The sequence below is a fragment of the Urtica dioica genome, chromosome 9 (genome assembly GCF_054948205.1).
Source record: "Urtica dioica subsp. dioica isolate 48M chromosome 9, U.dioica_male_clone48M_v1_H2, whole genome shotgun sequence".
Lineage (NCBI taxonomy): Eukaryota > Viridiplantae > Streptophyta > Magnoliopsida > Rosales > Urticaceae > Urtica > Urtica dioica.
In genome coordinates, this window is record NC_142764.1 from 15,250,527 (window position 1) to 15,266,917 (window position 16,391).

General features: G+C 45.1%; 2 protein-coding genes and 1 non-coding gene across 3 annotated transcripts; 2 read left to right on the plus strand and 1 right to left on the minus strand.

Moving 5' to 3' along the window:
• Window positions 1-6,249: 6,249 nt before the first annotated feature.
• Window positions 6,250-6,353, minus strand: LOC149385220 (small nucleolar RNA R71). The gene has a single exon (XR_016301534.1). It is a non-coding gene; the product is annotated as a small nucleolar RNA R71 (small nucleolar RNA).
• Window positions 6,354-7,049: 696 nt separating this feature from the next.
• LOC149385221 (uncharacterized) lies at window positions 7,050-7,661 on the plus strand. Its single transcript, XM_089626278.1, has one exon. It carries the CDS (start codon window positions 7,050-7,052, stop codon window positions 7,659-7,661), a length of 612 nt encoding a protein of 203 aa, XP_089482404.1.
• A 12-nt stretch (window positions 7,662-7,673) lies between these two features.
• On the plus strand, window positions 7,674-7,979 carry LOC149385222 (uncharacterized). Its single transcript, XM_089626279.1, has one exon. The coding sequence runs from the start codon at window positions 7,674-7,676 to the stop codon at window positions 7,977-7,979; it is 306 nt and encodes a 101-aa protein (XP_089482405.1).
• The last annotated feature ends 8,412 nt before the right edge of the window (window positions 7,980-16,391 follow it).

The window sequence follows — 16,391 nt, forward strand, 5'->3', positions numbered from 1 at the left end:
GGCCTCTTGTGTTAGTCCTTTCATTTATGTGAGCCCTTGTTTGGTGGATCTCGAAGGCTTCTTGCAGCCTCACTTGACTTGAGATCAAGACCTTTGATTCAGTGATCTTCTTCGTCTTCTTGAAAAATGTTGTGGCCCTCAAAACTTATTTCATGAGCATCTCCCGTGATATTTGGGATTCCGTTCCAAGAATTCGTCATCCGTGAAGAAGCCTTCTGATGTGAATTTTCTTAACTAAAGAAAAATTCTACACGACGCAAGCGAACGTGTCGTCAAGTAATAAAGTGCAAAAGCACGGATATCGATCCCACAAGGACTCTAGACTATTTCCGAAGCAAACTCACTAGCTTTCTTTTTCGAGTTATGGAAAATGAAAAATGGGGGGTTTTTGATTGTTTTGAGAACAAGATGAAATGTAAACAAAAGTGAAAACACTATTTAAACACAAGTTAAAAGGAAGGGGCGCGATTTCGTTATTTCATCGAGTCGGTCGGTCTTGGTACGATTCTAAGCTCGGGTTTAGAGTTGTAAAATTTAGTCTCAATCCCTCTTAAAACATTCACTAATCTCTCTCGAGTCTTTAGGAATCTAGTTACGTGTCGAACTTACACCTCTCGGTTTGGGTCCTACTAAAACACAAAACCGCATTTAGCCCGGGATTTCAATCAACTACATCTACCCCCTAGTCTTTCTATAGCTCTAGGAAGGTTAATGATGGGACGGGTAGAGCTCACTCGTTTATTACCTCTCGGTTTCTAAACTCGTCTAAGGTTCACTAATTAGTTAGCTACTCTAATTAGCGTTAACACACAACCCATACCCATAATATTTCACTCTCAACCCAACCATGAAGCACAAAATCTAATCTAAAGGTTTGACCAACCAACTCAACTACTCAACTACATCGCACCCCAAATCTATTTAGCTACTCATAATTAAGAATAAACAAAGTAAAATTGAAATAAGTAAAAGAAACAAAACAATAAAGAAACAAGACATTGAATGCTAATCTCAACAACCAAACAAAGCTTTCATTAACTCAAGCACTACTTCAATATTCCACTAAGATAAAACAATAAAGTAATCACAATACTCAATGCTCAATAGATAAAAATAATCAACAAAACTCAATAGAATGCTTGAAAGCTTAAAATATGTTCAACAAAGCATTAAGTGGAGTAAATAAGTAAATAACAATAAATAAAAGAGATAGAGTTAAGGATGAACAAATGGAGATGATGAGGATGATGGAGGTTGTCACTTCTCCCTCTTCTTCTTCACTTCCAAGCTCAAGAACAAAAATGAGTGTCAACCCTAGCTTTCTCTCTCTCACTTTCTCTCTCAAGGTTTCAAAACAAAAACTAAAGTGTTCTATGCTAAAGCCTCCTCCTTTTTTTCTTTGAATAAGTGTATATGAGGGTTTAGAAGAGGTTTTCGGAGCAAATATGGACCCTTGGATGAGATCCAAGGGCCAGAAATGATTTAAAAGACGAGCTCCAAGAATTCTGAAAAAGCACCTGGCGCGGCGCGCCACATAACAGGCGCGCCGCGCCACTCTTGAATTTCTGAAGGCGCGCCGCGCCTCTCTTGCGCGTTGGCCGCTCGAGCTCTCGGGTGAAAATTTGGTCACCAGGGGCGCGGCGCGCCATTCAATAGGCGCGGCGCGCCAGCCTTGAGAAGCTGACTTCTTGTTGACCTCCGTTGACTTTTGTTGACTTGACTTCAAATGACCATAACTTGCTCGATTTAGCTCCGATTCAGCCCGTTTTTGCACCACTACCTTCTCATACTCTCTCAAACCTGAAAATGCAATGAAAACTACAAAATAATATAAAAAACATTAAGAACAAGCTTCGATTCTTATCTAAGAGTCATAGATAAGTGTGAATGAATCTCACTTATCACCTTCATGTTCAATGAGGAGCGCTTGTAGAGAAGGATTATTCCTTCCTACTTCAAATATATTTTGGTGAGGTGTTGGAGGTGAGATCTTCGATCTGGTCCATTCTCTCAACCAGTGACGGACCCAAGATTTGAAAATTTTACATTTTTCTGTCATTATCAAATTCACAAAATAAGTCTAACCGAACCCGAAATACGCATATGTTCGTTCGATTTTCACAAAATCTCAATATATTAGTTCTCCTGTAACACGGAAATGAAAACAAAATATTAGAAATTTATAACATTCGAGTACTGATATACATAGCAAAAGAGAAAAATCAGTAGCTGGCTAATTTAGAAAACAAACCTAAACAACAAGGATTTAAAATGGAGAGCACCTTTCTACTATATCATGAAAATCGTCAGCAAGTTCATCAAGAGTAAAATGCATAGCGATCTCTTTCTCGATATACACAAGCAAACTATCACACAAGAAATTATCTTCCATCCTATTGCGACGTGCATTCTTCATTATATGCATAGATGAAAAAGAACGCTCTGTTGTAGCAGTAGAAATGAGAAGTGTCAAGATAATAGTTATCACTCTATAAAGAAGATGATATGATTCAACTTTTCCAGTTAGTTACATCCAGTCACATAGATCGGAAAGTATAATCAAGTCCATAAATTCTGGAAGCCCTCGATAATAATCAAATCCTATAAAGTTTGAGCATAATTGTAGCATTTCGTAAGCTTCAAAGTCTCTTGGGTAAAAAAAAATTCACAAGCTTGTAAATATCATCAATTCTGAATGTCGTAAGAATATTTTGGGATCTAAAGTTCTACTCGGACTAATCACGTTTATATAGTATTCTCATTGAATCTGTAATTCACTTCTTCCCATTGATAATTTATCGCAGCAAAATAAATATCAAATTTGTTATAATGCTCTAGAGTCTCATCATTTTTTAGGACGAGGTTGTCCCCTTTTAGGAACATATTTGGCAGTCAAGTAGATAAATTATAGAGACACTTATTTTTTTGCAAAAATTACACACATCTTAAACTATCGGCTCCCATCCATCATCTCTTAACTTCTGCATTGTATGTTTCGTAGCCGAAACAAGTGGCATTGCGTTTAAAATATCCAGCCGGCCAGAAGCCGATTATTTTTTCGGGTACCCGGGAATGGACCGATAACATTAGCCCTATGCCAACTCTTTTCTCGCGCCATGAGTTCGCACATGTTGGTTGGGACGCGTCCCACTAGGGATTTCAAGAAATCGCTAGTGCACAACTCCTCGGCAATAGCAACTATTGCGTCATTATCGTCGAATTGATCGACCTTGTTAGATTCCTCGGTGGAGCGAGCGAGATTTTGCCTTAGTGATTTGCCACTCTCTTGATGGACCGACCACATGTACATGTTTGACTTCTTTTGTACCTTCAGAGTGGCGAATCGAGCAAGGAATGTCTCATTTAGGTTTCTGAATGAATGGATGGTTTCGGGCCTCAAGCTCCTAAACCACTCAAATTCAGTTCCGAAAGCTTGGCATCGGGTAGCGTCGGGTTGACCTTGAATTGTCAACCACATCTTATAGTGTTGAATATGAAAGGACAGATCGGTCCTTCCATTGTAAGGAGGAATAGAGAGCAGCTTGAAGCCCCATGTGCATGGTTGTGCGAGGATTTGCACATTTGCACGACAATAATGTCTCCTCGATAATACCATAGGCTCTCTGACCACCAGTCCCTGATTCGTGCATCTCAATAATTTGATTTTGAAGGTTTTAAATCATGGTGGCCATGTTGAGGCCATTAGTATGAGTGACAGTCCGGGCCAGAGGCGTGACCTGGTGCCTTTCGTCGGAGGCTTTATCCACTATGTTCACCTGGGGATTAGCAAGGGTCGAGGCCCGTGGCACCTCCCACCGAGAACTTAACCTATGTCGTAACTCTCCCCCTGGAGAGCATCTTTGCGCATTGAGGTGCTCTCTCAAATCCACGCCCGATGTGCGGTGTTGTTCGGCATTCCTTGAACGCGCCTTTCTTTGAACATCGCGGCCCGATCGTCTCCCTGAGCTGCCCAATAGATTGTGAAAGGATGCGAGCATCGCCCTTTTGAGGTTGCGCGCCTTCGTGAGTTTCCAGAATGTTGACGGATCGAGCGAGCCACTTGAGCTTGAGCATCGTTTTGCGTGTCTCCACCATTCCTCGGGCATTCGAGTAAGCTTCGTGAGCGTGACTCGTATTCGGTTTCCTCAACGTAATCGTGGTCGAGTTCATTGTCGGGGTTGTTGATAGGTGCGTTAATCACGCGTAAAACTCCTATTTTCCGAACCAAAAACCAACGAGTCCTCGAGTTTTTTAATAGGTTTTAGTAGATTTTTGATTAGTTTCAGGTTTAAAGGAGCAATAGAGTGTCTACAGTCAATTTCATGGAAAAAGGACGTGATTTGGAGACAAAACGGTCGAAATGGAGTAAAAAAGCAATAGGCAAAAAAATTGGCGACTCCGCGCGCCGCGCGCACACCTTCGCGCCCCGCGCATACTGGAAGCACAAACCGAGAAAACTCACAGAGTCTTATGCGCGGAGCGCGCGTAAGCTGAAGTCTGGTCCGCGCGCCGCGCATCGACCACCGCGCGCCGCGCGCTCCGATTTGCTGAATAGGAAATTAATGTTTTCTGAAGATTTTTGACCCTTGGATTTAATTGGACGGCTCAGATGACTCCGAAAAGACACATTCAGAACTAAAAATACCTTTTGTAACGTAATTAACTCATTCTTAATTCTTAGAGTTGTTTTCTACTTTGCACTTTCTTTTGAGAGCTTTTGTTTGGGAGCAAAGTTGAGTCGAAGATCCGACGAACAGGCAACCGTGAACTCCCGTTTTTAATAGTTTTTCCTTCTTTCCCTTATTCTCTATTACTCTAATTCTCGTTAATTGATAGTTTCATTCTTCCCGTTCATGAATTTCATATTGCTTCTCTTATTTATGGTTATGTTGATTCTCGTCTTGATCATTATGCTTATGAATATGAATTCCGTTAGAGGCTAGGTCTTTAGCGGGGTTGCGATGTAGCCGGATTGAATTGGGTTAGGGGGTTTCGTTAGGGTGAAATTATGCTTTGATTTACTTAATTATTCATGCTTGTGTGAATGTGGTCTTAATGCGTTCTTTGGATTGGCCATCTCTAGTATTGTTTTTAGGAGTTTTCGTCACTCGAGAGAGGTCGAAAACTCAAGCTCGTAATTCATGCTTCGTTTTGTTCTTAGGTTGCTAGACGGCTTAAGCTTAATGTAATTGCTTGAATTCTCGCGTTTATTGCTCGTAATTGTTTTAATAGGATTAGAGGCCGAGAGCATATATAATCCGTCAATTACGTAGGTTGCTAGATCACTCGAGAGAGGCTAGTAATATCATAGGGAGAGTGAGATTAGTGTGAATAGAGTAGTTCAAGTTGTTCGAACCTGAAACCCCCGAGTCTTAATTTTCCGATGAAGTCGTAACCTCCATTTTCTCTTATTCAAAGTTTCGTGTTTAATTTCCGTTATAGTTTTTATTAGTGTTCGTGTAGACAATTCTCGCACCACCAACTTTAAGTCTGTGAAATCAATTTGCTCTAGGTTGTTTAACGTCGCTATAGTAATTAGTCTATGTGGGATCAATATCTGTTACTTACGTAACACTATTACTTGTTCGATACGTCCTCTTGCGTGCTAATTATAAAAATATCGCAACAAGTTTTTGGCGCCGTTGCCGGGGACTTTTTACAATAGCGTCGAAAAATAATCTGCTTTGCCATTTGATTTCGTTACGCGTTTCCTAACTCTACGTGTCATTTTCTCTGTTTTGAAGGTGCATGCGGAGTGAGGGAATATCAAATCTCGTTCCATTCAATCTTCAGATCAAAAAATTCTGCAAGACGAACAGAAAGCAATCAAAGGAACGAACAATGAGAGATAGAGCAAACAACGCGGCGATCGAAGAGCCAAAGACCCTATTTCAATATGGGTTACCACCAGCTGACGCCGCGCAATCGGCAATCGTTCTCCCGGCTCTTGCGGGTAATCATAATTTCGAGATCAAGATCGGTATAATACATATGGTCTAAGGGAATCAATTCTCTGGATCACCTGCCGAAGACCCGCAAGACCATCTAACGAACTTCGTCGAGATCGCAAACACGTTCAAGCTCCATAACGTGTCCGACGAAGCCATCCGCCTCCGCCTCTTCCCATTCTCACTACGGGACCAAGCCAAGACGTGGCTCAACTCACTCCCACCAGGCTCCATCACCTCATGGGCCAACCTACGCATCAAATTCATCTCAAAGTTCTTCTCGTTCGAGAAGATGCATAAGAGACGCAACGAGATCCACTCGTTTGCTCAATACGACGGGGAGTCCTTATTTGAAGCATGGGGGCATTTCAAGGATTTAGAGCGGATGTGTCCCAATCATGGCATCCAAGGGTGGATGATGGTACAGATTTTCTATGGCGGTCTCTCACCATCATCTCGCACCCTAGTCAACACGACCGCTGGAGGGTCGTTCTTTCAGAAGATGGAGGAGGAAGCTCACAACATCCTCGAGGAGCTGGCATACAACAATGATCAATGGCCGTCTGAGCGGTGCATCTTGAAGAATATGCCAGTCACTCCCGAGATAGAGCTGATGAAGGCACTGGCGGCACAGGTGGCGGATCTCACAAAGTCAGTCCAGGGACAAAAGGCCTCTGTCCAAGCCGTACACACCCCTGAGGTCTGTTTCTGGTGCAACGGATAGCAAAATAGCGACGAGTTCGCTTATGGGGACAACTGCCAACAGGCCAACTTCACCAACAACAGGCCGCCATAGAACAACTACAATCAAGGCCCAAGGAACAACTACCAGAATGGGGGATGAAGAGGTCCCCAAAACAACATGTCGATGCAACCCGCGCCTCAAGCCCAGCCTCGACCACCACATAATCAGTCCCGACCACCGCCATACCAAGCCCCTCCATTACTGGCGTATAAGGGCGAGACCAACCTAAAGGAGCTCATCGCTAGCTTGGCCACGTCAACAACCGCCTTCATAAATTCCACCACAGAGTTCATGCACGAAACAAAGACATCTCTCTCTCGAACCAATCAGCTCAGATCCGAAATCTCGAGACACAAATGGGGCAACTGTCGACCGCTGTAAACTCGCGACCTCAGGGAACGCTACCGAGCAACACCGACATCAACCCCAGGTCACAGGTCAACGCCATTACTCTCAGAAGCGAACAAGTGATCGACAACTCTGATAAGAAAAAGGAGAAGGTGGAGAAATACGAGCCCTCAGCATCTATGAGCCGAGCCACGCCACCTCCGGCGAGTGCCCCAGCTCCAACAAGCCCACCAAAGCTGCCATTTCCTCAGAGGAAGAAAGAAGGGAAACTCGACCACCAGTTCAGCAAGTTCCTCGAGGTGTTCAAGCAGCTTCAGATAAACATCCCGTTTACTGACGCTCTTGAGAAAATGCCGACGTACACCAAGTTTCTGAAGGACATCCTCTCGAAAAAGAGGAAGATAGAGGAATGCAGCATGATCACCCTCACCGAAGAGTACTCTGCCATCATTCAGAGGAAGTTGCCGGTGAAGATGAAGGATCCAGGAAGTTTCACCAGTCCGTGTGCTATCGGGACCACCTTCTTTGAGCGAGCACTATGCGACCTAGGAGCGAGCATCAACTTGATGCCGTACTCTATCTTCAAGAAGCTCGGCATCGGAGGGGTGAAACCGACCTAAATCACGCTCTAAATGGCGGACATGTCCATCGTATACCCGCGAGGAGTGATCGAGGACCTCTTGGTCAAAGTTGACAAGTTTATCTTCCTCGCCAACTTCGTGGTGCTCGACATCGAGGAAGACCGCGACGTCCCAATCATCCTAGGGAGGCCATTCCTTGCCACAAGAGGAGCTCTCATCAACGTCCAGAAAGGAGAGCTAAATCTGAGGGTGCAAGACGAAGAAGTGGTGTTCAACGCCATAAAGTACCCGAGGGCGAGCGACGATGTCTACCGGATCGACGTGTGTAACTCCATCATCGCCGACTTCTCTCACTGATCCGAGGACCCGCTTGAGGTAAGTTTGCTAAACTCTATCGATTTCACTAAGTAGTTTGATGAATGTGAAGCTTTAGAGCACGTGGAGTACATGAACGCAGCCATGCTGTATCGACGTAACTCGATCGAGATTTCGGGGGAGAGCGAACCTTAGGTGCTTCCGTCCATTCAACAGCCCCCAAAGCTCGAGTTGAAAGAATTACCAGCACATCTCCGCTACGCCTACTTAGGCGCAGACTCGACCCTTCCGGTGATCATCTCGAATCACCTCACCAAGGGAGAAGAAGAAAAGCTGTTCGTTGCGCTACGCAAGCACCAGGGAGCGATCGGGTGGACACTCTTGGACATCAAAGGGATAGCTCCTCCTATTGCATTCACTGCATACTCTTGGAGGACGGACATCATCCCTCGGTGGAGCACCAAAGACGCCTATATCCGGCGATGAAGGAGGTCGTGAGGAATGAGATCCTGAAGTGGCTCGATATCGGGGTCATTTACCCGATCTCCGACAGTGCATTGGTAAGTCCAGTGCAATGCGTTCCGAAGAAAGGCAGAATGACGGTGGTAAGAAACGAAAATAACGAGCTCATTTCCACGGTGACCGGGTACAGAATTTGCATGGACTACCGAAAGCTCAACAACGCCACACGCAAAGACCACTTCCAACTCCCCTTCATCGACCAGATGCTTGACCCTCTCGCAGGTCACATGTATTATTGCTTCCTTGATGGCTATTCCGGTTATAACCAGATCACTATTGCATCGGAAGATCAGGAGAAGACCACATTTACATGCCCTTATGGCACTTTCGCCTTCAAGTGAATGCCGTTTGGGCTATGTAACGCACCAGCCACGTTCCAAAGATGCATGATGGCCATCTTCTCCGACATGGTGGAGAAAAAAATTGAGGTTTTTTATGGACGATTTTTATGTATTTGGCCCTACATTTGATCAATGTTTGGAGAATCTGTCTCAGGTGCTCAATAAGTGTGAAGAAACGAACCTCGTGCTAAACTGGGAGAAGTGCCATTTCATGGTACAAGAAGGCATCGTGCTGGGCCACAGAGTCTCGAAGGACGGATTAGAGGTGGACCGGGCGAAAATTTCCACAATAGAGAAGCTACCACCGCCAACCTCGGTCAAGGGAGTGAGAAGTTTCTTGGGGCACGCCGGCTTCTATAGGCGCTTCATCAAGGACTTCTCCAAAATTACGAAGCCATTATGCAGACTACTAGAGAAAGACGCCGAGTTCTCCTTCTCCACCGAGTGCTTAGAGGCCTTTAACTCCCTCAAGCAGCGACTCAGCACCGCCCCGATCATCACCGCCCCAGACTAGAGTCTTCCGTTCAAGATCATGAGCGACGCCAACAACCACGCGGTGGGTTCAGTCCTTAGGCAGTGTAAAGATAAGGCTTTCCACGCTATTTACTATGTGAGCCGGACCCTTAAGGAAGCCCAAGTGAACTACACGACGACGGAGAAGGAGCTTCTCGCGGTGGTGTTCGGCTTTGACAAGTTTAGACCCTACATCATCGGCAACAAGGTGATCGTCTGCACCGACCACGCAACCATACGATACCTCATGGAAAAGAAGGACGCAAAACTACGCCTAATCCGTTGGGACATTCTGCTCCACGAATTCGACATTGAGATCAAGGACAAGAAGGGCACAGAGAATCTAGTAGCCGACCACTTGTTGAGACTGGAGACGCTCGAGCACATTCCGGACAAGACAGTACTCATCAACGACGACTTCCCCGACGAGAAGCTCTAGGCCGTCCATCAAGCCGTCCTCCCCTGGTATGCCGACATCGTGAATTACCTTGTAGGCAAAGTGATGTCTACTGACCTCAAGACGTACCAGAAGCAGAAATTTCTTTCGGAGGTCCGGAGGTATTACTGGGAGGAGTCGATTCTCTATCGGCAATGTGCAGATCTGATCGTGAAGAAGTGTGTTCCCGAGGATGAGATGGAGTTAGTCCTACGACATTGCCACGGTCTCGAGTGCGGAGGTCACTTCGGTCCGAACCGCACGACAGCGAAAGTTCTTCAAAGCGGCTTCTATTGGCCGACGCTCTTCAAAGATAGCCGTGACTTCATCATTGCCTGTGACCGATGCCAACGAACATGTAATATTTCTAACAGGAATGAGATGCCACTCACTACTGTCTTGGAAATAGAACTGTTCAACGTGTAGGGATTAGATTTCATGGACCCATTTCCGTCCTCCTATGGAAACAAGTACATTCTCCAGGCGATGGATTACGTATCCAAGTGGGTCGAGGCCAAAGCTACTCCGTCAAGTGATGGGAATGTGGTCTTGAAGTTCTTGAAGGCCATCTTCACCCGATTCGGCACACCACGAGCCATCATTAGTGACGAGGGAGCACACTTTTGCAACCGGCAGTTCGACGCACTCCTCGCCAAATACAGCGTCACACACCGGAAGACATTGGCGTACCACCCTCAAGCCAATGGTCAAGCGGAGGTGTCTAACCGGGAAATCAAGCAAATCCTGAAAAAGACAGTGGGAAGTTCTCTGAAAGACTGGGCCACCAAGCTCGACGACGCACTGTGGGCCTACCGCACAGCTTATAAGACGCCAATTGGTATGTCCCCGTACCACCTCATTTACAAGAAAGCATGTCATTTACCAGTCGAGCTAGAGCACCGGGCGCTTTGGGCGATGAAGAAGCTCAACTTCGACTACAAAGCTTCGGGCCAACAGAGACTTCTTCAGCGGAATGCCCTTGATGAACTCTGACGAGAAGCGTACGAGAATGCCAAAATCTACAAGGAGAAGACTAAAGCGTGGCATGACAAGCGCATCGTCAGGAAGGACCTCAATCCGGGCCAGAAGGTACTCATCTATAATTCCAGGTTGAAGCTTTTCTCCAGGAAGCTAAAGTCGCGATGGTCGGGCCCGTTCGAAGTCGTGAGTGTATATCCACCACGGGTGGGTGGAACTGGCGAACAAGTAGGGAGAACGCTTCAAAGTCACCGATCAAAAGGTGAAGCCATACTTTAGTGGCATGTTCGAAAGTGAGAAAACGGTGACCTTCATCACCTCCATTTCGTGAAAAGAAGACATATCCCGTCAAGCTATTGACTTTAACTAATGCGCTAATCGGGAGGCAACCCGACTTTCTTTTGTTGTATCTTAATTTTTCATTTGCTTGAACTCGGTTTTTTAGTTGCTTTGTTAGTTTTCTTATTTCTAAAAAAAAAACGCAAATCGCGCGCCATGGGGAACCCCTTGCGCGGCGCGCGGGCGTAACTTTCGGCAATTTTCATTCACAGAGTCATATGCGCGGAGCGCGCGTAAGCCGATGTTTGGTCCGCGCGCCGCGAGGACAACATGTGCGCGGCGCGAAGGCAACATGAGTCCGTGCGCCGCAGGATCCCATATCCGCGGCGTGCGAATTGAAGTATTTTCACGTAAAGTTACAGAGTCTTATGCGCGCTCCGTGCGATTGTCAAGATTCTGGTCCGCGCGGCGCGCAGAACAAGGCGCGTGGCGCGCAGACCCGCGTAAGTGGTTTTAAATTGGGTTTTTGGGTGATTTTTTTATCATAAATTTCTTTCTCTTCTCCGATTTCTCCCGAACCCTAACCCCTTTTCACAAAAATTCGATCCCAATCATCATAAAAACACGGTCTTTGATCATCACACTTCTTGCACTTGATTCATCTACTTTAATTCGTGTGAGTTGTGTTTGTTTTTGGTGTTTTTCATCTCTTCAACCTCTCCATCCCCACCACATCAAGGTATGTCTTTCTAACTCAAATTTTATTGTTGTATGGTGATGATTTCGTGATATTAAGAGTGTATTCGAGAATGTTTGCTTAAGGAAAGGTTTAGTACTCTCCATGACTCAAGTTTACATAAAAAATTGACATGCACCCTAGGTCTTCGATGAAATACCCGAAAGAACGTACAAAGGAAAAAGTGAAATATTTGCGTACGCTTACGGGTTAATAAGCACGAGGTTTAGTTGTGAATAGGTTTGGGGGTAGAAAGGGGTTAATAGACGCTCATCATAATATCTTCGACTCATTTTGTGTTATATTTTGTAGATGCAACGAGCCTCGACATCGAGAGTCAACCCCAAACGTGTTCGTCGATCGGGGGCGGCTTTGCCTCGACCATCAACGTTACTTGAGGGTGCCGGTGAGGTGTGGGATGCCATATAAAAAAAAGATCGATGGATGAGCGTGTGCTAACACCTAATCGGCTATACGGGAACATGTCGGCACAAATCCAGAGACTCCATTGGGAGAAACTGTGCAATATCGAGACGCCAACATCACCAAAGTTGGTGCGAGAGTTCTACGCAAATCTCTCCGTAACGGAGGGAAATTTCGTCAAAGTGCATAACGTGGTGGTGAACATCTCGGCGCCGGCGCTCAACGACTATCTCGGGATCCCAGAACCCGAGAATGACGACTACGCCGACCTCTGCATGTATCCGCAATGGGAGGAATGGATTCGCCTACTCGCCCACCCTGGAGCTACCTATAAGACGAAAGTGGTGCATGACCTGGTGGTCCCGAGCCACTTCTCCATATCGAGCCTGAACCGTTAAGCAAAGGCGTGGTAGCACTTCATCTGTGCCACAATCCTTCCTAACCTGCGTGAACACACGGGTGATCTCCAACGCCTGGATCTAGTGGTGTGCATCGTCACCGGAAAAGGCGTCAACGTTGGCAAAATCTTAAAAGAGAGGTTCGTGTTCTGTGCAAATCGCGATACCGACGTCACACTCGGTAAAGGGGATGAGGGGTCTCATCACACAGCTCTACCTCAACGAGGGACTTCGAATCCCGGCCTCTGAGACGTGAGAAAAATTGGGGGACCCAATCGACGATCAAAAGATCATGAGCCTGAAGCAGTGGAAACACGGAGCAGCACACCCGGATGGTTGCGGGTTCATAGACATTCCCGAACAATATGAAGGCGACCCGGGTACTCCTATCTTAGATGCTCCCTAAGAAGTTCTACCCCCGGTCGCGACCAATGAAGCACCCACGGTCGGATATAATGAAATGTTAGCTATGATTAACCGTTTCGACCACCACTTGGGTCGAATCGACCAGAACATCGAAACACTTCACTAGTACAAAAAACAATATTGGGTGCGACTTTTTTCGCACCTAAAAGTCAAAAGTCGCACCCAATGATACCTTTAGGTGCAACTTTTCCGCACCCGAAAGTCCGCACCTAAAGGTCGTGGGTGCGAAAAGTCGCACCCGATGATCATGACTTTTAGGTGCGGTTTTTCGCACCCAAATTCGCACCCATAAGTCAGAAAATTTATGCGAAAAAGTCCGCGGGAAGGCCATTCGGTACGACTTGTCGCACCCAAAGGCCCAAGGGCCAAACCTTTGGGTGCGACTAGTCGCACCCATTGGCCTACCCCGCCAACCTATTAGGTGCGACTTGTCGCACCCAATCGTCTTCCCGCCAAACTATTGGGTGCGACAAGTCACACCCAATGGCCTTCCCGCTTCATTTTCGGGTGCGGATAGTCGCACCCGATAATATTTTTTTTAATTTTTTTTTGTTTGTTATGCTTATAAATTCTATGATTGTAATAAAATAATATGTACTAAATAGTTTATTAATTAGAAAATTCATTAATTAATATTCATAATAATAATAAAAAATTCTTCGATTACAATAATAATTATAATGTATGACAAATAATTAAAAAAATGTTCAATCTTTTCCTTTTCCCTTTCCTCGGTTTGTAAACCACTCCTTGAATGTTTTACTCCCTCTTCCGCCAAATCTTCCTCCGGAACTGCTGCTACCTCCTCGTGCACTGCCACTCGTACGCTCTCGCTGGAACTCTGCTGAAGCTGGCGGCGTCGTCTGAGCATCTGCCATTGAAACTGATGGCGGCGTTGTCTGATTCATTGGGTGCATCTGAGACGGCGGGTGCATTTGAGGCGACGACGTCGTCAGAGGCATCTGTGGCAACATGCCGGGCGACATCTGAGGCATCTGTGGCATCGTGCCGGGCGACATCTGAGGCAAGGGCGAAAACTGCTGCGTGAACGCGAACAGTTGTCGCTACATCTCCTCCATCTGCTGTTGCGAGGCTCGCCTCATCTCCTCCATAGCGACTTGTTGTGCCGCCAACTGAGCCTGGAGCTCGCCAACCACTGGATCTCGAACGCGCCGCGATGAGCCTGAGCCTGACGACGAGCTTTCGTCCTGAGCCTGAGCAATAGCCCAAGATGATCTCGGGACCGCTGGACCTATTCCAACATACCAATCTTGACGGTTCCCGAGAATTTCTAGCATCGCGTGCTCCTCTACGTCGTCCTGGTTAAATACTACGCCTTGCTCTTCTGCTTGTCGCCGAAGATCAGCCAGTAGAGTAACTATCTGCACGTTCCGAGGCTCTGCAGCAAAGCCTGGGTATCTCTCGTCCAAATTCTTCCACGCTATACCATCCGCAGGATGTCGTAGAACGCCAGCTTCCCTGACGCGATCTCTTTCGTGCCACTGCATCTAAAGCACCGTGTGTCGAGATGCGTACAATCGCTTCAATCGATCTTTCGTGTATCTTGTTACCATTTGGCTTCCATCTACTCTCGTTACATATCGGGCAAACGTCGACGTTCGTGAGATGTTTTCGGAATAGGACATAGTCATTAATGCACGCATCGATCATTTCGTATCCCATGCCGAAACGCTTCAGCTTTGCTTTTGCCTCGTAGTGCTTCTCCGGTATTCGATTACCGGCTGGATGAGACTTCTTCAAGAGCTGCAGCAGTTCTGTGAACGACTTGTTCGTCCAATGGTTCGTGACTTTAAGGTGCATCAACTGAACCAAGAATGACAAAGACGAAAACTCCTTGCATCCAGGGTACAATTCCGCTTCCAACTCGGCAAACAAGTCTTCAACTTGCTCCTCCGCACGCACCTCGCTCGGAGCCGGCTCTGTAACACCGTCGAAATCCTCATGATCTCTTATATCTTCCACAGCAGCATGTATTCCTCCTACTCCTCTCTGGGCTGTTTCTCTGATGGGGACTTCTTCAAGATGACAGACGGAACGCACGACCTCGCCATGATGATACCATTCTGTGTAGCCCGGGGTAAACCCTTTGTTTAGCTGATGATGCCTTACAACCCCAATGTCGTGCCATCTCACGTTGTTGCAAGGCTTGCATGGACATCGATATTCGCCATTATAGTTCGGAAATCTTCTTGCGGCTCGGATAAATTCATTAACTCCGATTTTATACTGCAAGGACAACCGATTGTTCTCGGTGATCCAATCTCTACTTGGATTGGACATTGATTTCGCTAAATGAAAGAGAAAATTAACAATTATTAAGAGTTGTTGCTAAGGGACGAAGACGACTGAAATCGATTACTTATTGCTACGGGACGAAGAATGAATGAAGATGAGATTATGAATTTTATGTTATTTGAAGTCGAATTGAAAAAATTAGGGTTTTGAGAATAATAGACTGGAAACTCAATCTAAATTTCGGCAGAGTATCTCATGTAATACTAACAAACCAAAAACCTGCAAACTCATTTAAAAGCATATACAAATCATCCAAAACTATCCTAATAATCAACTAAAACCTAAACAGAACCTCCGTGGCTCGTTTACAAAAAAAAATACAATAATCTCAACTCATTTATAAAAAAATATGTGAAATAAAACTAAATTATACAATAACTTAACTAATTTTAATTTCATTATTAACAATTTAACACATATTATTAAACTAATTACAATTTCAATTAACCTAAACTAATCAAAACTAAACAACCTAAACATATTATTAAACTAATTACAATTTCAATTAACCTAAACTAATCAAAACTAAACAACTTAAACATATTATTAAACTAATTACAATTTCAATTTGACAATTTCAATTAACCTAAACTAATCAAAACTAAACAACCTAAACATATTATTAAGCTAATTACAATTTCAATTAACCTAAACTAATCAAAACTAAACAACTTAAACATATTATGAAACGAATTACAATTTCAATTTGACAATTTCAATTAACCTAAACTAATCAAAACTAAACAACCTAAACATGTAAGTATTAAACTAAACAACCTAAAACTAATTAGAACAAATTTCATTTAATAAATTAATTACAAACTAACTAACTAATTCATTACAAATCAATTACAAACTAACTAACTAATTATAACCTAAACTACTAATCAAAATACTAATCAAATTATGAAAAATACCGAATGAAGTGGAGAGGCTGGTCGGAGGCTGGTCGGAGGCTCGGGACTGGTCGGAGAGGCAGCAGCGGAGGGACTGGTCGGAGGGGCTGCAGCGGAGGCTCGGTGCTGGTCGTCGGAGGGGCTGCAGCGGAGGCGCCGGCTCGGTGCTAGTCGTGGAGGGGCTCGTCGT